At 39.0% G+C, this 25,618-nt stretch overlaps 2 protein-coding genes across 3 annotated transcripts in view; one reads left to right on the top strand and one right to left on the bottom strand.

Moving 5' to 3' along the window:
• PAAF1 (proteasomal ATPase associated factor 1) lies at nucleotides 1-24,188 on the top strand. Its single transcript, XM_081153176.1, has 12 exons — nucleotides 1-96; nucleotides 1,776-1,816; nucleotides 2,968-3,071; nucleotides 6,834-6,923; nucleotides 9,949-10,047; nucleotides 10,683-10,833; nucleotides 13,979-14,173; nucleotides 16,963-17,054; nucleotides 18,422-18,537; nucleotides 20,301-20,383; nucleotides 20,909-20,991; nucleotides 22,571-24,188. The coding sequence occupies exons 1-12, from the start codon at nucleotides 50-52 to the stop codon at nucleotides 22,646-22,648; spliced, it is 1,179 nt and encodes a 392-aa protein (XP_081009302.1). The 5' UTR covers nucleotides 1-49; the 3' UTR covers nucleotides 22,649-24,188.
• The window catches only part of COA4 (cytochrome c oxidase assembly factor 4 homolog), a 28,113-nt gene extending 3,013 nt beyond the window's left edge, over nucleotides 1-25,100 (bottom strand). Inside the window, exons 1-2 of one of the 2 annotated variants that reach the window (XR_013999979.1) lie at nucleotides 25,014-25,100; nucleotides 22,582-22,651 (exon numbers count right to left, since the gene is read on the bottom strand). The gene's annotated coding sequence lies outside the window, so the exon portion shown is untranslated. Of the gene's footprint in view, nucleotides 1-22,581; nucleotides 22,652-25,013 lie in introns of those variants that run through there. The other variant, XM_081153181.1, reaches the window with a different exon arrangement.
• Nucleotides 25,101-25,618: the final 518 nt, after the last annotated feature.

The following is a 25,618-nucleotide window of genomic DNA, read 5'->3' as shown; positions in this document are numbered from 1 at the left end:
ACTTCCGAGAAAGAGCGGAAGAGGCGGGCTGGTGGAGGCGGGGGTCAAGATGGCGGCGCCTTTGAGAATTCAGAGCGACTGGGCCCATTCTCTCAGGTGAATCCAGTCATAGAACCGGGACAGAGGAGGCGGGTAGTGGATGTTGCCTTTTGGTTGAGAGCCATGCCCGATCCAGGATATCCATAGGAGTTACCTCATCAATTGTTGAGGGAGCACTAAGTCTAGAAAAAGAAATCTCAAACCCGCATGGTCGTTGTTTTTCATTCTCAGAAGAGCTATCCTGAGGCTAAGGGAACACATAAGCGCTGTGTGATCCCAGCATCAGAACAAAGATTAAAGAGTTGGAGAAAGACCTGAAAACTGGGAGGCAGGAGGCCGAGTAGTTACAGCTATTTAACAGATAGTTATTGGTCGTCAGCTGTTTGCAAAAGTCCCAGTACTCACCACCACCGCATTGTCTTAAAGTGTGTTTGTCATGTTGAACCATTATATTCAGTAAACCATGTGACTCCTACCATGTCCAGAATCCGACCTAGATAGATGCTCGGTGCTGTTCAGATGCAGTTCAGATGTGTACTCTAAACTGAAGGGGTGGTTCCTGCCCTCACGCTGATAGTTTAATTGGGAATGCACATCAAACCATTCTTTTAACATATATTCATTTCTCTAGCACCAGGATGAGTATAGCAGTGCCATGGGCGGCAACTATTGTTACTAATAAGGATATTTTAAATTGAAACAGTGGTGAAGATGAATAACGTTCCTGCATTTAAGAAACTTAACACCTTACTAAGTGGGCTAAAATAACACATTACTCACTACAACACAGAATGTGTGATACATAATAAAGGAAGAACACTAACATTTATTGACAGCCACCAGGTGCCTACTAGAGAATGCAGTATCAGATTCAGAATAAGTGACTTGCCCAAGATTGCACAGCAAATAAGTGATAGAGTGTTGCTGGCAACCTAAAAGCCTAGGCCCTTTCCGCTATAGACCAAGATGAGATAACAATTTGAATTATTGTATTGAGTTTGAGAAATGCCTCTAAGGTGGTAGAACACAGACCTTGCATACTAGTCGCAGGCTTCAATTCCTGCTTCATAGGTAGGTGACCTTGGGCAAGTAACTTCTTTGAGAGCTTCAGTTTTTTTATCTTTATCATGGAAATAATAAAAGATAACTTGTTAAGTTGTGAAGATTAATGATGCTATATGCAAAGTGTCTAGCACAGGGCCTGGCTTACAATAATTCCCCAAATATCTAAATATATTGTTTGTTTGTTTTTTAACATATCTTTATTGATTTGAGAGAGAAGAAAGGAGAGGGAGAGAGAGAGATAGAGATAGAAACATCAATGATGAGAGATTCATTGATCAGCTGCAGCCCACAACCCGGGCATGTGCCCTGACCAGGAATCAAACCCTGATCACCTGGATCCTAGGCCGACGCTCAACCGCTGAGCCACTCCGGGCTGGGCTAAATATATTCTTGATTTTTCAAAGCTGTGCAGCTATTAATGCATAGTGAACTCCGTATTGATGAATTCATTGGTGAATTTTTTTAACCAACAGATATATGCATTAAACACTTAATCCACAAATATTTCTTCAACAGATAGTGTTTGTCTTAGAGTAATCTATGCCTAGGTGAGATGTTAGGCTAGACCATGTCTGTGTACTACAGCCAAACTGGAAATTATGTGATCTTTCTCCCCTTGCATCAGTGGCATCAATGTTGTGAGCCTAATTAGCCTTTGTCTCTCTTCATAGGAAGGATGAAGGGGAGGCCTGGCTGAGCTGTCACCCTCCAGGTAATGTCCTTAAATCCATACGCATTCCCTTTAGAGAAGGAGAAAGCTACCCACTAGAAGAAAGCTTCCTACTTTCTCCTGGGCCAGATTCCTTGCACAGTACTCATGGAGTGGGACAAAAAACAGAATTCCTCATTCCTATTTTTGTGGCATATTTCTGAACTAGCATTTCATGCCACTTTCTTGACAAAAGCTTCTTCACTGCATCTTCTCGAGTCCAAACTTCTACCCTAGATTGTGAGTTCCTCCATTAATGTCCTTCAAGTACCTTTTCCATGACTGTTGTAGCCAAACTGGTATATTAATTGATGCCTCCTTTCTCCTTGTTCTTTCTGACTTTCTTTTGTTCTTGACATGCCCCCTCCCTGACTTAGAGTTTCCTTTCCCTTATCTTCTATCTAGTCCTATCTTTCTTTCAGGGTTCCACCCTCTGTAGGAAGCACCCCCACTCTGTGAATCTATGATGGTTTCTACTTTCCTCTTACTCCTTGAACTTCAGTTTGTTATCAATAGTTATTTGCTGAATAATTTATAGCAACCTACTAGTTTCTGAACTCTAGGACTTCACAGTCTAATGGGAGGTCAGAAAGGTAAACAGCATGTTATGGGCTGTTACAGGAGTATATATACTAGGTGCGGAAGGGAACTAGAAGAGAATGTTTTTAACTCCATTCTACCATCTGCATATGTTTATGTGTAGGATAATATCTTATTTAACCCATATCACTGCAAAAGCAGTGTTCTACTTAAGTACACTTTCAGATTAATGAAGCTTAGCTCTTTATTATGTATTATATATATATACTGTGGATAAATGCATATATTCATGTTGATCTTCAGCTTTCATCCTGGAAAAATGCCTTTTCATAGCTGGTAAAACTGAGGTTCATATCACTTTAGTAGCTTTCGTTACAAATACATTGTGTCTCTAAATCTTTGTCCCTAGTTTTTAGTCCTTGAGTATATTTCCTCCCGAATTAGGTTTGCTTAGGTAGTATTCTTTCCACTGCTCCTCATTTTTAACACCAGTACCCGTTTTCTTTCATGAACCAATTTTCTGCCATTTATACAGATGCCCGAATTGGGTCTTCAAGGAGAAAAATGTTAAATTCTTATTACTTTTTGAGACATGCTTCTTTTGTGCTATATAGGGAAACCAACTTTGTATGGCAACCTAACTTGTCAAGGAATTGGCCTTGATGGCATCCCAGAGATTACAGCTTCGGAAGGATTTATCGTGAATGAAATAAACAAGGTAGGTTTTTCTGTCTTCTAGATGGCACTGTGTCCATATATATACTAGTACCTATATATCTACTTTAAATATTTATACTATTATCTGTGTATCAGTGTCATCTCTATGTCATTTGTACAGTAATCACAGTTTTTCTGCCTTTGAATGTCAAAGTTTTTCTTTTGTAGTTACAAATACTTTTAGATGCAGTCAAACTTCCTCTTCCCCTATAGCATTACTTTCCAAAGATAAGTAATGTAGCCACATATATAATTTTAAATTTTCTAGTAGCCACAAAAGAAACAAGTGAAATTCATTTTAATAATGTATTTTATTTAACGTCTATCATGCATATTGAAAATATTTTCTGGAAGTTCAGCATCCTCAATTTATATCCCTTAAAGGTTCCCTTTGGGTTGTGGTTGAAAAATATATATATTTATTTATGCTTTTTAGCCCAATGTATCTAAAATATTATTTCTACCTGTAATTAATAAAATTATTAATGAGATAGTTTACATTTCTTTTTTCTTATTAAGTCTTTGAGATCCTATGTATGTTTTACACTTACAGCACATCTCAATTCAGACTCTAATTTTTTATTAGAAATACTTGGTATGTATTTAGGTTTTATGAAATTTATAGTTGAAAACATGGATTCACATATTTAAAATTTTTTCTCATAATGGAATCAAGTATCACTTTTTAAATTAAACTTTAAATAAAATTAAAAATTCAATTCCTCATTTGCATTGACCACATTTTAAGTGCTCAGTAACCTTATGTGGCTGGTACCTACCAAATTATACAGCCTAGCATTATGATATGTCTGGCTAGGCCTTGGTGAATACCTAGGCCATAACCAAGTACTTAATAGTTTCTCTCATTGGCCTTTCAGGTGAGTAGATGGCCAAACTCAGTGTTGCAGAACCCATGATATAATTTTCTTTACTCATTCTGATGGCTGTGGTCAGTGTGCTCTGGTGAAATAATTTCCAAAGGGTAAACTAGCCTTTCTTTTTTTATGTAATTAAACTTTTTTAGTTGTAAAATATTTCTGGTATACTGACAAGAATAGAAAATGCTTTTTTTTTTACATAAGATATTTAACACATGTTCATTCATTACCCTCTGTGCAAGGTGACAGGCTACATGTTATTATATATCTTATATTTGTTTTTCATTAACAGTTATGGAGTTGTAGAAAGTGTAGATCTGAATCTAACTCATAATTAACTCTGACACTTGCAATATGATTTTGGACAAACTCATAGACAGACAACAGTATGGTGATTACTAGAGGGAAGGGGAGTGGAGGGATGTAGAAGAGTGTAAAGGTGGGGGAATAAACAGCGACAGAATGAGACTTGACTTGGGCTGGTGAACACACAATACAATATACGACGATGTATTATAGAATTGTATACCTGAAACCTATATAATTTTATTAACGTCACACCAATAAATTCAATAAAAAAAAGAAAGAAAAATATATGATTTGGGGCAAATAAATTAGTTCTCTGAGCCTCAGTTTCCTCATTTATAAAAAGGAGATAATATTCTATCTCATAGGCTGGTTAGTGGGGAGTGAGACTGCATATGAGTGAAACTTTAGAATATTACAAAAATGAGTTACTGTCATCATAATAGTCTTTTGGGATTAGCATTTTACATTTCCATTTTGCAGATAAACAAACAGGCTCAGAAAGGTTCATTAACCCCTAATACTCAAAGCTAGTTAGATTGTATGTCAGAATCAAAACCCAATTCTATTAACTTCAAGTATACCACCACCTTGCAAGCCTACATTTTTCCCAAGTGTTTCACTGGTATCCATCCACAGCCTAGGTGCTGACCTCCTTTCTTCCCTTTATACTCAGGCCCTGATACAATTCTTATCTTCCAGCATCATTGCTAATTTCTGCTGTGTACCTGCTGGGTCAGACAGTAAGTGCTTATGGTTGAGCATTCATTTGTTTCCTAACTGCCATGAGTCACTTTACTATTTGATGTTGCTGCATTTTTCTTTTAAATAGAACTCTCTATATGCTTAAAAACTTAACCCCAGAAGATAAAAAGTTTGACTTTGAATTTTACCTTAGTGTGGAACACTCACACTCCCCACTCCAACCCCCCCACCCCTAAATTCTGTCTGTCTTGATACCTCCTGCAGCTTTTCTTTAAATTATTTTCATTAACAGCATGACTCTCTACTGCTGACATTGGAAGGTAGTTCAACATTTCTCTTCCTTCATAGTCTGTTTATGGGTTAAATGTTGATTTGCAGGATTGGTAAGCAGGAGAAAACCACTGATTTTTGAAACCTTTTACATAATTAGCCCCAAAGAATGAACTCTTCTGAGAGCTAACCAATGCTGATAGAGGCCTTAACACTAAGCTCTCAGAGCCCCGTGCATCCTTGATTGGTATGAATATTTAGCCAGGAGATAAGTTTAGCTGATGCTTTAGTTTTGGGTACAGCAGACAATTCCAAATCCAGGTCAGCTCTCTGGCAGCTATATGGGCTTTGTCATGTGGTTAGAAGCAAAAACTCATTTAATGAAAGGCCTGCAGGCAGCCAGGCATAGATATGCTGGCTAAGAAAGTACTGTTTGTATAGATATTCTGATTGTCTTTTTAAAGAAGTAGAAGACTATAATAACAGCATATTGATTTTCAGTGATAAGAATATTATAACTTTGAAACTGTTCTTTCTAATGAACTGTGAGGACTGTGCTTGTTGTACATAGATTGGCCTTATTAAGAGGTTCAGAAAATCTTGATTATTGAAGACATTTTCATTATCCAGCAGAATTTCCAGAAACTTTGAAGTACTGCTATGGAAGAGATAATAGGTTAGGGGCCATTTGGTGAGTGCAGCTCCTCAGCTCTCTATAGGAGGTATGCACTGAGATGATGGTGCTGGTATCCTTCTGCTTAGAGTGAAGAATTGTCATATCAAATCCTGGAGGAAGGGTTTGCTAAGCCTTTTATATTTCTACACATGCTACCTTGAAATACCAACATATTTACTTGTAATGGTTACAGAGGCTGCCTTTAGCAAGTCATGTCACCTGAATCTAACATCTGGTTCTAGGTATAATTTTTTATTCTGTCACTAGTGTTATCTTGCTACAGGAGCTGAAAGATATGATAATGACTAGGCAAAACACATGGGGAATCATAATACAGCTGTGGATGTGATGATGACCAGTCTACAAACATGTATAGCCAGTTTAAGTCCTAGGGGGTATGGGCACTGCAAGCCTGACCAGGGCCTCCACATTGTAAGAGTGTACCATAATTTACCGGTTTTCTCTGATAACTGTAGATGTCAGTAGTCTAACATTTTTTCTAAAAGTTCTTATAGGGAGCAAGTTTACTTTTAGCCTAGTTCTTTAGGTTTGAGGGCTGCTGCTGTTTTCTCACATCTCTTAATCCTGTTCCTTGCCCCGCTGCTAATTAAGAGTGCTGGTATTACATTTTCTTCTAGAAATTAATGTTCTCATGTTTGTCAGTTGTATCTTATTGTTGGTTTGTCTTCTTTGGGGCAGTTTAACATAAAAAGATATTGGCATCCCAGTGATACCAATTACGTAGCTCCTGCAGTGAAAGGACTGCTCATCTATAAGGGAGTGATAGCTTTGTGGACTAGGGAAGGAGGATTAGAGAGGATACACTTAAAAGATGAGAATTTCCTGTTGTCCTAATGTTTTCTTTATGAGGCTTTAATTCCACTGGAGTAGTTTTACTGATGTGTTTCATCTTTCTCTCTCTGTTTAGAAAAGCATTCATATTTCATGTCCAAAAGAAAATACATCTTCGAAGTTTTTGGCACCATACACTACTTTTTCCAGAATTCATGCAAAGAGTGTAAGTATTTTGATAAAATGAGGAGAAATGTAATATCATTAATTAATTTTACATTTTATCTGCTTGTCTCATGCTGTAAACATTCATAATTAATGTTTCTTTCATTTACTTTGATTATAAGATAACAGCTGATAATGGAGTATGATACTGTTTGGCAAAACTGGTACTTGGGAACACATAGAATTTGTGTACAAATCCACTCACTGGTAATCTTAGAGAAAGGAATTTTGAAATGAAATTTTCTTATATGTTTTAGCAGAGCTACTTACTCACTTTTGGGTGATGGTGGTAGTAGCTTGTATTTGCATAATTTGCCACTGCTCATATTTTTGTCCTTTGCCTATAGGACAGGGATATTTTCTCAAAATTCCAGGTACAGTTTATTGAGGAATAATTTTCAAAGGTCTTTGTGATAAAGTCCTTTCCACTACTGTGAGCTTTTGAAAGCAGAAGTGAGAAATAGGTGAATAAACTGGTTATGTTAAAGCTTTCCACTTCTTATTTTATGATAGGTACTTTTTTAAATTGATTTTTAGAGAGAGAGGAAAGGAGACAGGGAGAGAGTGAGAGAGTGAAACAGAAGCATCAATGTGAGAGTGGAACATTGACCCGCTGCCTCCTACATGCCCCCCAACATGGATTGAGTCCACAACTGGGCATATGCCCTGACCGGGAATTGAACCAGCAACTTTTCAGTGCATGGGATGAAACCCAACCAACTGAGCCACACTGGCCAGGGCTAGGTACATTTTTAAAAAATAGCTATTTTTTTTCCCTTATTGCAAAACACATGTATATTTAGGGATGAAAATTTAGGAAATATAAAACAAATTGAATCACTCATTTTTCTGTAACTTAAAGAGAACTACTGTGAAGTTTTGTTATATAGCCTTTATTAAGAAAATCATAGTAATAATAGCTAACATTTATTGATTGCTTACTATGTGCTGACATCATGCTAAGCTTTATGTATCATTATTTTACTTGATCCTCCTAATCTTTTTTCTTTAAATATTTTACCATAATACGTCTTTACAGTACCTACTATTTTGTAACTTGCTTTTTATTCTTTAATAATATATTACATGCATCATTCTATGCCATCTTTCTTCCTATTCTTTTAAGAGCTGCATAGTATTCCATTGTATGATTTTACTATAATTTGTTTTTCTAATCTTACATTACTGGACATTCAGGTATTTCGAGTTCATGAATTCCTATTTTGATGATATAGCTAACCCTTTCCTCACCAAGATGGGAAGAAATTGGAATAAACTTGTAAAAGTAGAGTTGCTAAGTCACAGGGAATGCAAATTGTAAGGCTTTTGGTATGTTCTGACTGACTACCACTTAACTGATCTATCCAGTCAACTTTGCTCTGCATTTCCTCTGTAAAACTTCGAGATCCGCATACTTCTGACACTACTGGGTAAGTTGAATGCTTACCAAAGGTCAGTTACATTGCCAGTTATATTGTTTTTGAAATTATGTTAATTAATTAAATGTTACACTGAATGACATACGAGTGTCAATATAAGCATTTGTTAATTAAAATGTTAAATACAGTATTTTCTTTGAACTTTTATGTTTCATTTTTCACATATGAAACTTTATTTTTGTTATTTGGTTTGAAGTAGGGATCTAACTTAATTCTTTTTGAAATAATTAGCATGTCACAGCACTATAAAGTAATTCATCCTTTATCTCACTAGCTTGAATTGTCATCTTTATCCAATATTTAGCATCGTCCCATTGATCTGTTCTTTTGCTGTGACTAAGGAATGGATCTTTAGCTTTAGATTCTGACCTTGATTTCTATCCTGCTCTATGTAATGTATGTGAAAGTGTTTTATAAATGATAAAACGTGATATAAATGTTAATTGTCATAATCCCTAAAATTAAACGTTCCACAATGAAGTTGACAGTTCCTCTATTCGGAGATACCAAAATGAAGGAGAAAAAGTTTTGCTGTAGCTGGTTTGGCTCAGTGGTTAAAGTGCTGGCCTGGGGATAGAAGGGTCTTGCGTTCGATTCTGGTCAAAGGCATGCACCTCGATTGCAGGCTCAATCCCTGGCCAGGTTGAGGCACCTGCGGGAGGCAACCAATGGATGTGTCTCTCTCACATCTATGTTTTTTTTCTCTCTCTCTCCCCTTCCACTCTCTCTGAAAAGCAATGGAAAAAATATCCTCAGGTGAGGATTACAAAAAATGTGTTAGAAAGTGTTAGAGTTGACATATCCTTTTAGTTGTTGCTAACCCTATTCATTATGACTTAACTGGCAAAGAGCAAAGTAAAATGGAAGGTTGGATAATTAATGCCAAAGTCTCTACTTTTTCCTTAATAACTTAGGTCATATGGGGATCATTGTTGCTGGTAATATATCTAGGATTATATGTCTCAGTCTTACGTTTCTGAAATATTTGCAACTGGGTGTTTTTTAATAAAAAGGGTATGTATTAACGAATGTATGTGAAAGAGACTTGGCATTCTGATCATGGCTTTTTCAAGAAGTGATCGCTCATGTTGAAACCACATAAGTAAATCTGGGAATTCTCTTACTTATTCTGAAACACACACATACACAAAATTAGGGTTTTACAGAGGAAATGTGAAGTAGTAAATTGGAAGCATCTTTGCTTTTCCTTGAATCCTTTTGGTGCATCTTGGAAGACTATCTTTTTGTAAGTGGGTTCCTAAGAATTAGGAGAGGTATCTTAATTTTAAAATAAAATAGCAAAAGATGGAAACTATAGAAATGATATGTGATAGGGAAAACTTTTTAGCTAAAGCAGGAGACTATAGATGATTATATGAATATCTTTTTGTTTGGATAACTAAAAGGTGTTGGCTCTAGCCTCATTAGGAGATTGGTGATGATAAGTCAGCCTTTACATGAAACACATATCCTTTGTGTTGGGATAAGTCTTGGAGGAGTGTGAAACAGGAGAGGTTTGTAAGATATTTCAAGGGAAGAGGAGCATTTCATCATTAGTAACACTGTTTTTTTTTGTCTTTGGAACAGATAACATGCCTGGACATTTCCAGTGGAGGAGGCCTTGGTGTGTCTTCTAGTGCTGATGGAAGCATGAAAGTCTGGCAGGCTTCCAATGGAGAGCTCAGAGTAAAGGCTTTGGTTACACTTTTAGGGTCTTATACATGAAGGGTGGTCTAAGAAACCTTAGACTGGGTCATGGAAAGAAGAGTGACTCACTCTACAAATATAGTACCACTGCACTTCAATTGGTCTTTGCTCCATTTGTTAATCTGAGAACCATCCTCAAGCTTGGTGATTTGCGAGAACAAATTGGAGCTGGAACAGTAGAGGAGCCAGGCCAGTGAATGTCTAAGTGGGTAGTCCCTTGATATGAACTGCTTTCAGTGATTGGTTTCTAAGAGAGAAGCTAGGCTGTTACACTGATTACATGGCTTAGTCTCCCAATCTGTACAGAGGATCTTAAGAAGAAGTGGATAAGAGAGTCCTCAAACCTCCTCAGCTTCTTATATGAAGAACTCGACTTAGGGATGGCTCTGAGAGCCATGGAGTTCAAATCCACGTCTGTAGCCAAAGCTGGAAAGGGGGCCTAGCTCTTAGAACACTACCTGGTAAAGAGATCCTTTGGGCCTCCTTAGTTTAAAAACCCAGCATGTGAGTATAGCATGTAGATATTTCATGTAAGCGACCAAGGATATGAGAGGTAAGAGAACATCAAGGGATGGACAAGAGAACTATCCTGGAATTTTCTTTTGTTTTTTCAGAGAGTATTGGAAGGACATGTGTTTGATGTGAATTGTTGCAGGTTTTTCCCATCAGGCCTTGTGGTTCTGAGTGGGGGAATGGATGCCCAGCTGAAGATCTGGTCAGCTGAAGATGCTAACTGCGTGGTGACCTTCAAAGGTCACAAAGGAGGTATGAAGGGTGATTTTTTCCAGAAGATTTCTCTAATGATCTGCAGAGACAGATCATAAAAAACATAGAAACAGGAGCACGTTTTCCACAAAAATACAAATAATTAATCCAACTGGCCTTTTATTAAATTTTATTTTTTTTAATATTTTTATTGATTTCAGAGAGAGGAAGGGAGAGTGTGAGAGAGATAGAAACATCAGTGATGAGAGCGAGTCATTGATCGGCTGCCTCCTGCACGACCCCTGCTGGGGATTGAGCCCACAACCCTGGCATGTGCCCTGACCAGGAATTGAACCGTGATCTATTCATGGGTCAGCGCTCAACCACTGAGTTATACCAGCTGGGCCAGCTGGCTATTTAAATGAGCTGCTATTTCTCCAAGGATTAGAAATTCTTTTGCTACTCAGTCTCGTTATTGCTATCTAGAGTTAACTGCCTTACACAGGTAGTTTTCCACAATTGTTATTAGTCCTTTGGCTGAGGTGATAGTAAAAGTTCTCCATAAGAATACCTGTGTGTCACTTAGCTTCGAGTGGATTACAGAATGTTTGTTAATCTGATTTCAGCTTTTATTCATATAGTTTGTTCCATTCTTTTGGTTTGTGAGAAATTCCTGGGGGCGGGGTAGAAAAGGAAAACTTTCTAGATGGCAGTTCTTTGGTGAGTGTTACTTGAAATTTGTATACAGGTAATACCCCTCACAGCTTCCTAGGCATAGCTGTAGCATCCAGCCATGGGTACATGCTTTTCAGAATTTTTTTTTTAAAGCTTGCATCACTTCCATGGAACTCAGTAACATTTTTAAAAAGCAATTGGATCCTGCGTGTGGGAGGCAGCCAATCAATGTGTTTCTCTCACATCAATGTTTCTCTCTCTCTCCCGCTTTCTCTGGAAAGCAATGAAAAAAATATCTTTGGGTAACTATTAAAAAACAAATCAATAAAAAGCAGTTGGAACTTTCCAGTAAAGACATAAACAGATCTTTGATTGCTTGGTAAGAGCTGGAGGCTCTTCCTAATGTTCCTACTGGTGATTCCTTAGGATTCTTTTTTTTTTTTTTTAATATATCTTTATTGATTTCAGAGAGAGAGGAAGGAAGAGAGAAACAGAAACATCAGTGATGAGAGAGTCATTGATTGGTTGCCTCCTGCACGCCCCACACCAGGGACCAAGCTCGCAACCCGGGCATGTGCCCTGACCAGGAATCGAACCGTGATCTCCTGGATCCTAGGTCGATGCTCAACCGCTGAGCCACGCCCAGCCGGGCTCCTTAGGATTCTTAAAAGATACAAGGTTATTTTCTAGTTAGATTTATGCTGAATGTACTGTAGAGATAGAGTGGAAAGGTTGATTTTCTTTAACTCAAAATACAATTAAGAAACATTAAATGCAGCAAAACACGATCCGTTTCTGAGAGGAGGACTTATAAAAACCTTGTTTATAGTGGCCTTTATCAAGTGGATATATAATTGTTAGTAGTATTACATTTTATTTTTCCAACAACTATAATCAGCTATTTAAGTTGGGTTTAGTGCCCTAGCCGGGTGGTCTCAGTGGTTAGAGCATCAGCCTGTGGACTGAAGCGTCCCAGGTTTGATTCTGGCCAAGGACACGTACCTCAGTTGCATGCTCGATCCCCGACCTTGGTCAGGCATGTGCGGGAGTCAACCAGTCAGTGTCTCTCTCACATCTATCTTTCTCTCTCTCTCCCCCTTCCACTCTGAAAAGCAAGGAAAAAATATCCTCAGGTGAGGACTAAAATAAATAAATAAGATTTAGTTTTTACTTTAAATTGGATAATTTGTTCCATCTGAGTTGTCTCTAATCATATTTTCTCAAATAGGCCCTAAATTGGCTACTTTTTCAATTTGTGGCATTTTCATAAACATATTTTTCTGAAAAAAATCTTTCAAGATGAAATTTCCAGTAAGGGTTGAGGCATGTGGTTAATTGCATGGGTCCTCCCACTTGTACCTTATGTTGAGTTGCTATGGAGTTTTTGTCAAGGTTTGTATATCTGAAGTCATCTCATCTTGAAAGGAATGGGAGCAAGCCAAAGATCACTAATTTGCTAAGTGACCTTTGGTCAGGTACTCTTATTAGTCAATCTGCAAGTATTTATTGGGCACCTCTAATAGGATCAGTAAATGGGTTTTAATAAAACAAGTACCAGCCCTTCCTCTATCACCATAAGGTTGGATTACCTTTCTGCTCTGGAGTTTTTGTTCATTTGTTTGTTTTTTAACTGTGCCTGGTTTTTTAATTGGTTCCATATTGGAGGCTTCTGCAGTGTCCTGTCCAGGATAAATGGGAAGCAATAGGGAAATCCAGGGAACTCATTGCTCTCCAAGCCCTGAGGCCCCTAGGTGGTCTGCCATCTTTCCATCTTTCGGTCTTCCTATGCTTGTTTGTTGTGTTATGTCCAGGTTTGTGTTATGTCAGTTGTCAGAGGAAGGACCTGGGAGGATTGGTGCTACTCCACCTTGGCTGGACCAGAAGTCACATCCTTTTTTTTTCGGACGAGGAGACTAACCCTTTCAATTAGTTCTCAATGGAAATAGCAGGATCTTTTTAAGACAGTGATTTTCAAATGGAACTCTCCAAGATGTCTACTTAATTTTTGTTTAAAAGACAGATTTTAGCCCGGCCGGGTGTGGCTCACCGGTTGAGTGTCGACCTAGGATCCGGGTGATTGGGGTTCGATTCCTGGTCAGGGCACATGCCTGGGTTGCAGGCTCATAGCCGATCAATGACTCTCTCATCATTGATGTTTCTGTCCCTCCCTCTCCCTCTCCCTTCTCTCCGAAATCAATAAAGATATATTGAGAAGAAAAAAAAAGTAAAAGACAGATTTTAAAGCCAAAATAAAAATTTGAAAACCACTGCTCTAGAACACTCCACTAAAAATTAAGTCCAAAGCTTTTTTTCTCATGTCTGTTTCTCACAGCTCATCTTTGAACCATTGGGAAGCAGGGACTCTGTTCTCTTCATTTGTTTTTCTAGCTCTTGAACATGCCCCTCATGTAGTATATATCTGGTACATGTCTGTGAAGAACTGGGGTCATTTATGCAAATCTCGCTTCTCTGCCCTCACAGTTTCTTTACTACTTACTCTATCTTAGGGTCTTGTTTTTCCTCTTGCCAGGTATCCTAGACACGGCCATTGTTGATCGGGGGAGGAATGTGGTATCTGGTTCTCGAGATGGAACAGCGCGACTTTGGGATTGTGGGCGCTCAGCCTGCCTGGGAGTCATTGCAGACTGTGGTTCTTCCATCAATGGAGTGGCTGTGGGTGCTGCTGACAACTCTATCAACCTCGGCTCCCCTGAGCAGGTGCCCAGTAAGTTGATAATGATCTGTGAGCTCTTTGTTTCCTTAGGCCCTTTCAGTATTTGCCTTAGTTTCTCCTTTTCTTCCTTGTCCTTTCTTGCTCTGTAGCTGGTATTTCTGTTTTCACCATAAGATTAATATTTATTGCAAAGCTACTCTATTTCTGTTGCTTTGGAATCTACAAAGGAACTGTGTCGTAGTTACTGCATTTGAGTAATTGCAATTTAATATGAGACGAGACTTATGCCTATAAAACAGAGAACAATAAAATTTTGGCTGAAAATAACAGTGATTCTTGGAAGAAGAGAGTGTTTTAGGTTAGTAATGATGTGAAAGGCATCACAAAGGGAGTTGACTTGAACCTTGAAGGATAGATTCCAGATAAACAGACAAGAAAGGGAAGGATGGGAGAATGGGAGCTAGGGTGGGGTCACCAGTGACTCCATGTTGCCTAATCCAGTGTTACTTCTCTGTGCTTGTCTTTCTGAATTCTCTACTGGGTTCAATGTAGTCAGCTTCTCTTCTCAGGACACTCTCCTATCTTGGCTTCTGGGATACCACACTACATTGCTTTTCTTCCTACCTCACTGGTTGCTGCTTCTCAGTCTCCTTGTATAAATCTCCTTTATTCTACCTTTAAGTATTGGAGGGCCCCAGCTCTAACTACAGTTTCTCCCTGGGTGATTGATGGCTTTAAGTATTGTGTTTAAGCTGGTGATTTCCAGAAGTATATCTAAAGTATAGGCTTCTCACCTGATTTTTAGACTCCATTTAGCTGTCTGATAGGCAGCTCAGTCTTACCTGGTCTAACAAGGAGTGTTTTACCCTCCCCCCACATCTGTTTTCCCCACCTTTCCATTTGCTCAAAAGCCCAAAGCCTGAAGTTCATTCACAGTCCACCCCTGTCTTTCCTCATGTCCCAGATCGGCAAAGTTTGTCATCTCTACCTTTGAAGTATTTCATTTTTCCACCTTACTCTCTCTCTCCCACTTTCCCTCCTGCCAGCATCCTGGTCCAATCTATCATCATCGTTGCTTGTACTGTTCTCCTATAATCCATTCTCCTCAGAGCAACCATTGTGGTCATTTAAAAAACATAAATCAGCCCTAGCTGGTTTTGCTTAGTGGTTAGAGCATTGGCCTGCAGACTAAAGGTTCCTGGGTTTGTTTCTCGCCAAGGGCACGTACCTCAGTTACACACTTAGCCACAGTCAGGGCCATGTGGGAGGCGACTAGTCAATGTGTCTCTCTCACATCGACATTTCTCTCTTTCTCTCTCTCCCACCCTCTCTGAGAAGTAATGGAAAAAATATCCTCAAGTGAGAATTAAAAAAGAAAAAAAGAAGAAGGTAGCCAAGAAAAGAGGACCCAAAATAAAGCAACCATGCTTACACTTGAAAAATAAAAAAATAAGATACAAAACATAAGTCATTGATTTATCCCATGTTCTTTGTCCCTACTCTTCCCTAGTAACCTTCTTTTATATACATATTAAAATCTTAACCCCTTACCATGGCCCATCACAAACCCTTGCACTTTCTGACCCCTGCATTCCTCTCTAGCCTCACATCATAGCACCACTGTGCTCCAGCCACAGGCCTTCTGTTTGTTCTTTAGCACATGGACTCTCCCAGCCAGTACTTTTGAAACTTCACATGACTGGCTTCTGTTTACCATTCAGGTCTCTGTTGAAAAGTGGGCTCCATGGAGACTTTTTAAAGTTGAAGTTTAAATTTAAAATTACCTTTTGCGCCCAGCCAGACATGGCTCAGCGGTTGAGCATTGATCTCGGATTCAGGAGATCGAGGTTCGATTCCCCATCAGAGCACATGCCTGGGTTGCGGGCTCGATCCCAGTCGGGCAAGCAAGTGGCAGCCGATCAGTGACTCTCTCATCATTGATGTTTCTCTCTCCCTCTCCCTTCTTCTTTATGAAATCATTAAAGATATATTTTAAAAAATAATAAAATAAAATTACCTTTCCCCCAGTCCTCCTGTCTGTTCACTTTTGGTCATATTTTCCTGTTTTATTTCCTTTGTAGAACTCATCACTATCTGAAAGTATCCTGCTTGTTTACCTATTCCACTATTTCCTAGTTCCAATAGAATCCTAAAGAGTAAGGACCTTGTCTGTTTGTACATCACTATTTCCTCAGCACCCAAATGGTGTCTGACACATAGTAGACACTCAATAACTACTTAGTGAATGAATAAATTTCATTTCCTCCAGACTGTAAGAGCCTTGAGGGCAGAGACTCTGTTTTGTTCAACATTGTACCCCTGCTCCTAGTATGTATCTTGTCACATTACAAGGGACTTAATAACATATTTAAGTTGGATTTATTGAGGTATATTTTACATAAAGTAAAAGTCTCTCTTTTTAATTGTACAGTTCTGTGAGTTTTGACAAATGCGTACAGTTATATAAACAATACCACAGTCAATATATAGAACATAATAAATGCTTTTTAAAATTAATGAGGAAATCAGCCCTGGCCAGTATGGCTCAGTTGGTTAGGCATTGTCCCGTGCACCGAAAGGTTTCCAGTTTGATTCCTGGTCAGGGCACATTCCAGGGTTATGGGCTAGATCTCTGGTAGGGGGCATGCAGGAGGCAGCCAATTGATGTTTCTCTCCCTTCCTATCCCTTTCCCTCTCTCTCAAAATCAATAAAAATATATTTTTTTAAATTAACGAGTGAACTCCTATCAGAGTAATTAAGTGAACGGCATCGATATCTATGCTTTCTGGGTACTGCCAGCTGATCACCCTGTTATTGACATAGCTCATCTGTCATGCAGGTGAACGGGAGGTTGGAACAGAATCGAAGATGCTGCTGTTGGCCCGGGAAGATAAGAAGCTTCAGTGCTTGGGACTACAAAGCAGGCAGCCGGCAAGTGGTTCCTCTAAGATCTTTGAACTCTGGGGCAAGCTGGGTCACTCTGATTCTTAGAAAGCTATTTTAGAAACATTTCTATATGCACACTCTATTCACCTTTTGAAGAAGCTGCATGAGTGAGAGGCAGTACATTGTAGTAATTAAGAGCATGGAATTTGGAGTAGGGCAATGTTTAAATTCCAGCTTTTCCACTTAATGGCTATGGCATTGGACAGGTTACTTAACCTCTCTGACCCTCAGCTTCCTCATCATTAAACTGGCAGGACTTATCTCATAGGGTTATGTGATGAGGATTGAATGCTCTACTGCTTTGTGACCTTTGTTAAGTCCCTTCCCTCTGGGCCTTCATGTGCTATACATAAAATGATAAGGTTGTATAGATTTCTTTCTACTTCTATGGTAATATGAAGAAATTCTGAGTAAAGAAATCACGCATTCAGGGCTCTAGATCAGATAATGGTCAGAATGTCTTTTATAGAAGAATTAGTTGAATTGTCTTCCTTCATCCTCTGACGTTTTGCTTGTCATACGGTGTTCTTAATTAAAACCTGAGTTTCCTGGGATAGGTTTTTAAATTTTCTTTCCAGCTCCTTTCATCACCCAGATAACTTTAATGATTTGGTTTGGCCATAGGCTGTGTATTTTCATTTTATCTTGTTAGTTCATTGTGCTGGTGATGTTTCCATTTTCAAAGTTCGTTCCAGGGATGTCACTGTTTTTTATTATATTGCCTTTGCACTCTGAATTTCCATGTTAGCTTTTACTTCCAAAGGGAAACCAAGGAGTTTTGTTTTGCTTTGCTTCTTTACTTTTTAGAACCTTCAAGTGAGAAATTATCAATTTGAGCTAACAGTAAGGAATAAATAGAAATCTGATAATTTCTTTTTTCAAGTACATAGGGAGAATTGTGATTCTTCAAATTGCCACTTTATTTAAGCTGGTTTCTTTTCCTACAAAGTATCTCCCTTTAAAAGGTGGTTAGAAGTGACACAAAGCAAATCTTAAATGTGTGAATTGCAGGTGTTTTTCAAGTGAAAGGTTGTAATGAAAAGAGGAAAAAGAAGGATTTTTGCTGTTGAGGATCCTATGAGTCAGTGTATTGAGGGGGGTAGTAGTTTGAAAATTGCTGCCTCAGACTGTGGTATTATATAAACTGCTGCATTCTTCAGCCAACCTCAGGTTCCTGAAATCCTGGGAGTGCTGCTTCCTTGGCTGTTGGTAAATGCATAGTTTAGATTAAGAATATTAAATGGGGAGAAAGAAAATATCTCTAAAAGTAGTAAATTTTCTTTTTTTGGTGCTTGTTTATTCCTGGAAACAGATTAGCTCTAACAGCGTTTTTGTCTCTGGCTCGCTCCCAGGTGTTCCTCTTTACTGGCTCAGACGCCTTCAACTGCTGTACTTTTCTCTCTGGCTTCTTGCTGCTGGCTGGGACTCAGGATGGAAACATTTATCAGCTGGACGTGAGGAGTCCAAGGTGAGTCACCATTCATTTGCATGATGTAGACCTTCTACAGAGTGCAATTTTTATTGGCTTTAGCATTGATTTAGGGTAGCATATAGGTGGTTATTGAATTAAGGGTATATTTTCCCATTTATAAAGGTTTTCCAGTGTGAATTGTCCAATTGTTCTTATTATTCTTGGAATTGTATTAAAAGGTGATTTGATTCATACTGTCATGATTATCCTATTGTAGTGATTGCTTTGAAAATTAAAGAATGAACTAATATCTCACTTTAAAATGATTGTGTAAAACTTAATTTTAATGAGCTCAGTAATTTTCTTTATGGTATTAGATCTGGGTTGGCCTAAGATTGATCATTTTCAAGTTCAAATAAGCCAGCTCTGGTCCTTTATTAGCTTTTATCATAAGCTATCTAAAACAGGCTTATGCTGGTCTTAAAGCTATCCAGACAAAATCACACAACCTCTCTGTCCCAGAATTTAACAATGTCTACAATTTCTTCCTCCCTCTGTTTCCTTCCTTTGTTCAACTGATATTTATTGACTAGCTTCTGTTGGTACCAGGCCTTGTGCAGGGCACTGAAAAACAGAAAAGATACAGACTTTGCCTTTGAGGCATTTGGAGTCTAATAGTAATACCAGGCAAGTAAAAGACTATTGTGATGCAGTGTGATCAATGGTCAGACAGGGCGATACACAGGAATATGACGAAGCACCAAGGAGAGGGAAGAAGGCGAGATTGCTTCTCCAAGAAGATGAAGCTTTAATTGCATCTTGTCCAGTAGGAAGTTTCCAAGTAAAGAAGAAAGGGCAGAATAGCATATAGAGAAGCATGAAGACATATAAATTAAGGCACTTTCAGGGATCTCTGAGTAGTTAATATGACAAGTATGTACCCTGCAGACGGGGCGGCAGTGAGAAATGGTGCCAAACAGGAAAGCAGGAGTTTGCTTAGAAAAGACTCACAGCCCGGCTGGGCATAGCTCAGCCGTTGAGCATCAATCTAGGATCCAGGAGATCGCGGTTCGATTCCCAGTCAGGGCACATGCCCGAGTGGCGGGCTCGATCCCCAGTCGGGGGTGTGCAGGAGGCAGTCAATCAATGACTCTCATCATTGATGTTTCTCTCTCTCCTTCTCCCTTCCTCTCTCTGAAATCAATAAAGATGTAGTAAAAATATATATATATATATAGTAGAAAAGACATACCAGCCTAAGGAGTTTGGACTTTATTCCAAGAGCAGTGAAGAAATTCCAGCTAAAGAGTGACTAGCTTACACCTTTTCTTCCATAATTTAAGTTACATTATTTTTGTACTTGTTTTTGCCTCCCCAGATAGGGAATCTCTGATCATTATTATAAAACCACTCTTACATATATATATAATTGATTCTCACTCACCTTTCTGTTTAGTTTTAGAGTCCTAACAATTTTAACATTTCACCACTGTCTTAATTATCTAGAAGTAAAAAGATTTACATATCGTTAACACTATTATCTTAAACCCTTGTCAGGGCTCCCAAACACTGGAGAAATTGGTGGTGACCAGGTCCATTCAGCCCAATGACAAGTTTAGAGACATGTTTAGATTCACTCCAAGGTGTTTTGAATGGATTATCTTGATCTACCACTTAATTATCTTATAGGAAAGAAGCTATAGGAATATTTAATCTCTATCCACCTATGTCCTGTTTGCTGTTATGTGGTTAGTATTATATAGTCAGGCGTTGCTTTTAAAGAAAAAAACTAAAATTTCCCCTTTGACTCTGAATCCTAGGGCCCCAGTACAAGTCATCCACAGATCAGGAGCACCAGTTCTCTCCTTGCTGAGATTCAGAGACGGATTTATTGCTAGCCAAGGTGGGTCCAGGGGCCGATAGAGAGAGATGGTTCCATGCAGTTCAGTTAAACATAGGTTTAAGTGCCTGGTCTATAGCTGGGCTAGGGTCATGGTCCTCCACAATTGTTTGGTATATTGTACTTAACACATAGTGTTTATCACCCTACATTGTAACTGTCTCTGTCCCTCTCCAGTTCGAGCTCCTTGACAGTAGTGACTGTGCCTTATTCATCGTATTATCCCCAGCATTTAGCTCAGTGCCCACTATGTAGACAAATACCCTTGGCAGATATTGCTCATCAAAGACAAGCCTTCTTCCCACAGAAGGCACTTGGCCTTCAAATCCTCTGTAGCCCAGCATTCTAGGCAGCCACTATAGGTCCTCACATTTGACCTACGTAATGAGTCTTGTTTGCCTTTCTGAATCTTAGGACAATCTTCTTTAGGCTAGTGATGTAAAGAAATAAACTAAAATATTGAGATTCTTAAAAACTCCTTTGCATAAAGCTTTCTCTTCAGTTTTCTTATTTTTCTCTGCCTTTTAGGTGATGGAAGCTGTTTCATTGTCCAGCAAGACTTAGACTATGTCATTGAGCTCACTGGAGCTGACTGTGACCCTGTGTACAAGGTACAGGCCTGACTGGAGGCCAGGCCTCGGTGATTCTCACTAGGATCCAAAGTTTTGGAGGGGACTGAATACAGCTACTTTGTGATTATTAGGGGTGATAAAATACTTAGGGATGGGATAGAAAGAAATCAGAATTTTGAGTCCAAAGTGACTTCATCACTTACTAGATCTAGAAACTTGAAAAATCACTTCACCTCCCCAGTCTGTCAGTTCATATGTAAAATGAGGATAATAGTGAGATAATGCATAGGAAAGCTCTTTGTAAATTTAAAATATTCTATAAATATTAGCTATTATTATTGTTTAAAGCTCAAGACTGACTGTCTTATTTGGTTAGAATGGAAGAGAAAAATAAAAGAGTAAATAATATTTATTGACCAGACATTGTATTACCTCATTGATTAAATTTTATCATTCCTTAAAGTATAGATATTATTCCTGTTTTTCTTATGATTTGAAATATTATACAATTAATACATGCCTATAAAAATTCAAGCAATGCCGAATTATGCAGACTTAAAAGTCCCCTCTAAGACTTTTTTAGTTCAGCTCTTCTTTCCAGAAGTAGCTAGCATTAACAGTTGGGCACATATCTTTCAAGACTGTTTTTATGTTTATGTATTTATGTAAATAATAGAGTTTTATCTTAGTTTGTACATAATTGGGATCATCCTATATATATTGCCTTATGACTTACTTGTCTTTTTTACTTATCATCTTGGAGCTCTTTCTAGACAAATGCGTATAGATCCACTTCATTTCTAAAAGTTTCTGCATAGTGTTCTATATTGTGAAGTAACACATCATTTTCAGTTTACAAATAAGGAAACTGGGGCCCAGAGGAGCTGAGAAAGTTGTCCATGGTCATGCAGCTATGTATTAGCAAACCTTAGGTTCAGCTAAGTCCTGAATTCATGCTATTTCCACTAATTTAGTGGTTCTTAACCTTCTTTGGGTCTCAGACTTCTCAGAGAAGTCGATGAAATTCTCCTCAGAAAAAAAGATACGTGTTGAGAGCTTCTTTGTGTACAATTTTACGAGGTTCAGGGAATACCCAGGGCCATTATGGACCATCTTATCTCCTCTCCAGGTACAGACTCTGCACTAAGGCATGCACAACACCAAGGGTTTGCTCTCTGCTTGGCTAATTAGCATTTCTTCTGTATTCATAGTGCCCTTGACCCTGGCCAGCCTTTTTTTTTTTTTTTAATATATCTTTATTGATTTCAGAGAGAGGAAGGGAGAGAGAGAGAGAGAGAGAGAAACATCAATGATGAGAGAGTCCTCAATGATCAGTTGCCTTCTGCATGCCCCCTACTCGGGATCAAGCCCGCAACTCTGCATATGCTCTGACCGGGAATCAAACCATGATCTCCTGGATCCTAGGTCAATGCTCCACACCTGGCCAGGCCTGGCCAGCCATTTTTAAAATACATATGGATATAATGCTCTTCTTGTCTTTGGTGTCAGTAAAGCTTCTCAGACTCCCCTGTACTACTGGGGGTGAATGACAAGGCTCAGTCTTGTTGAAATGGAAGAATTCCAGGCTTGCTCTGAATTGTGAACTCTTGTGTTCTAGGCAGCCACATGGGAGAAGCAGATCTACACATGCTGTCGAGATGGTCTTGTGCGGCGCTATCAGCTCTCTGACCTCTGATTCCTTGGAAAGAGGAGTCCCAGTTAATGAAAATGATTGACCATGATCAACAGTGAGCAGAAACATCATCCGTCCTTCCCAAGGACCATGTTCTTTAGTGTACTGGGCATCTTCTAGAAGTCACATAAAGTCAGCTGCATTGGCTGTGTATAAGTATCATTCCATAGCAAGACTTACTTTGAACTGAGTAAGAAGCTCACATGTGCTCACTGCAAGGAGTTTATCCTCTTTGTATAAACTCACCCCAGCAACAAAAGGCAAGCTTATGGACTGCTTACAGTTTGATCGCACACCTGTTGTGTTAAATGTTTACAGGACCAGAGGATTAAAGCCTGTTTTCTGAAGGAAATAAAATATGTTAGGAGGAGTCTGAGTTAGAAAAACTTTGTTAAATACTCTTATTCTAGCAAAAAGTCAGTTAAGCTGTTGGAACTCTTTTCTCAGGTGCTTCCTGTTGGCCTGGCCATAGAGGAGGACTGTTGACATTAGCAGTAAATATCCCATAAGCAGCAACCTGGGAAAGATTTTTATACAGGTAGGATAACTAACCATCCTAGTTTTCCTTGGACTGAGGGGTTTTCTCCTACATGTAACTTTCAGTCCCAGGCAAACCGACATGGTTTGTCAGCCTACATACAGGTCATGAAGTTGAATCATATTATTGTAAAGGCAGTAGCTATCAAAGTGTGGTCCCTGAAATAGCTGATCAGTATCACTGTGGAACTTAGAAATAGAAATTCTTGAGCCCCACCTCAGACCTACATCAGAAATTCTGTGGGTAGGGCCCACAATCAATATTTTAACAAGCCTTCCATGATTCTGAAGCATGCTGAAGTTCGAGATCTAGAGAAAGAGATGGTAAAGGGCACTTTAGTCATAGGTGGAATGCAGGGCTCATAGGATGGCCGGGCTGGTCTGTAGGAGATGAGGGCTGGAAAGGTTGGCAGAGCCCGAATAGTAAAGGGGCTTGAATGCCAGGTAAGGAGCTTGAACTTCACTTGTTTGGCAGTACAGAACCATGAAGGAATTGCTAAGCAAGGGTATGACATGGTTACTTCTTTTTACTCTAAACATAAAAATGGAATCCTAATGTATGTATTCTACGACTTATTCTCATTTAGTATCTCAGTTCTTTTCATCTCAGTACATTTAGACCTTCCTCATTTTTTTAACAATTTCCAATGCATGAATACCATTTCATTCACAGTTTAGAGATTATTAAAGAAAAAATTTCTTGGAACATGCAACACTTGAGCTGGATCATATAGGCTGAGATCTGGAATTTATTTAGGGAAAGAAGATAATTCCTGGCTGGGGGAATAGTATGGTTTGCAGAGTTCTTAAAGGTATATTCTCATGTAATCTTTACTGCTACCTTGTGACATATCAGTAGTGAGACTCAGAGATGAAGTGATTTGTCAGGGGTCATGGAGAGCTGGAACTTGAACACAGTTTATCTTAACTTTAAATCCCATTTTTTTCTACCTGTTGCTTTTGCCTAAATAAAATTGCAAAAATAAAGTACTGTAATTCATTGAGTATCTATTGGTAATCTACTCTGTTCTAGGTACTATATTTATATATTTAATCCTCACAACACTGTTAAAAAGGAAATTATTCCTGTTTTACAGATAAGGAAATTAAGTACCAGAGCTTTGATGTGGACCTTGCTCAGTCTGTCTCCAAGGCCTGTGCTTCTTCTACTTCAGCATGTGGTCAAGAGACCTCTAGGACTAGAGCTATTTCACTTAAGGAGTGATTTGTGGTAGGGTCAGGTGACCCGAAGAGACGTATTCCGGATTTCAGAAACATTGATTCCTAGGAGGTCTGAGGGGTACTTCTAAGAAGTCAGATTAAGAAAATAGGATGAGGCCTGGCTGGGCGGGGCTTAGCAGTTGAACATCGACCTAGGATCCAGGACATCACCGTTCGATTCCCGGTCAGGGCACATGCCCAGGTTGTGGGCTTAACCCTGGTCGGGGGTGTGCAGGAGGCAGCCGATCAATGACGACTCTCATCATTGATGGTTCTATCTCTCTCTCTCTGAAATCAATAAAGAGAGATTTTTGAAAAAAGAAAATAGGATGAGGCCCTGGCCAGGTGGCTCAGTTGCTTAGAGCATCATCTTGTACACCAGAAGTGTTGAGGTTCAATTTCTGGTCAGGGCACATAGCTAGGTTTCAGTTTTGATCCCTGGTTGGAGCATGTATGGGAGGTAGCCTGCCTCTCCTCGTCATGCCCCCGTCCCCCCGCTCTAAAATCAACGAACAATCCTCTATTGAGAATTTTTAAAAAAACAACAGGATATGGCTTGAGTTCATCACATGAAAATTGTGTCTGAGTTCCCATTCCAGGACTCACTCACCTCCATTGCTGTCACATTCATGAGCCTCTTCATAGGTCTCCAGACTAGATATCCTGGTTGTGATGGATGCAGTGACCCTCGAGAGCTGCTGTGAAATCCACACCCAAACAGGAGGAGCAGAGGCTAGCTCTCAGGTGCTCCAAAGCCTTGTCTATTGTGAATGGACTAATCCCCAGTTTGCAACAGACAAAGCTTGCTCTTTCTTTTGGGTTGAGGAGTGCATTCTGGGTAAGGAAGGGTGGACAATCCCCATCCACAGCACTGCAGGCCCTGAAGCCCTGTGCTAGACCTTGTTTCTTGGTTTTCAGATGCCCCCTTGTGACTTCTTGTGAGAAGTGCGTCTTTTCTCTAGCTGGCAGTGGCATCACCTATGGAGCAAATGTTCTGTGCCTAGCACAATCCGCATAATAGCCTTGCAAAGTAAAGGTTTCTTTTTCTTGAACAAGTCTTTAGATTTTTTTTTCTGATTTACTTTTATTTTGAAATAATTTCAAACTTACAAATAAGTTGCAAGAATAGTACAAAGGATTCCAATGTATCCCTATCCAGATTTCCTCCAGTTGTTAACTTTTTTTTGTTAAGATTTTTTAAAATTGATTTTTACA

The sequence above is a fragment of the Miniopterus schreibersii genome, assembly GCF_964146895.1.
Source record: "Miniopterus schreibersii genome assembly, chromosome: 12".
Lineage (NCBI taxonomy): Eukaryota > Metazoa > Chordata > Mammalia > Chiroptera > Miniopteridae > Miniopterus > Miniopterus schreibersii.
The sequence above is the reverse complement of the archived record's forward strand: the minus strand, read 5'-3'. Positions and strand labels throughout refer to the sequence as shown.

Bases quoted from the DNA above. Each gene is read 5' to 3' on its own strand.
- PAAF1 (XM_081153176.1), top strand. From the start codon at position 50: ATGGCGGCGCCTTTGAGAATTCAGAGCGACTGGGCCCATTCTCTCAG. The intron at 20,384-20,908 runs GTGGGTCCAGGG...TCTGCCTTTTAG, and splicing joins CGGATTTATTGCTAGCCAAG to GTGATGGAAGCTGTTTCATT. The intron at 20,992-22,570 runs GTACAGGCCTGA...CTTGTGTTCTAG, and splicing joins ACTGTGACCCTGTGTACAAG to GCAGCCACATGGGAGAAGCA.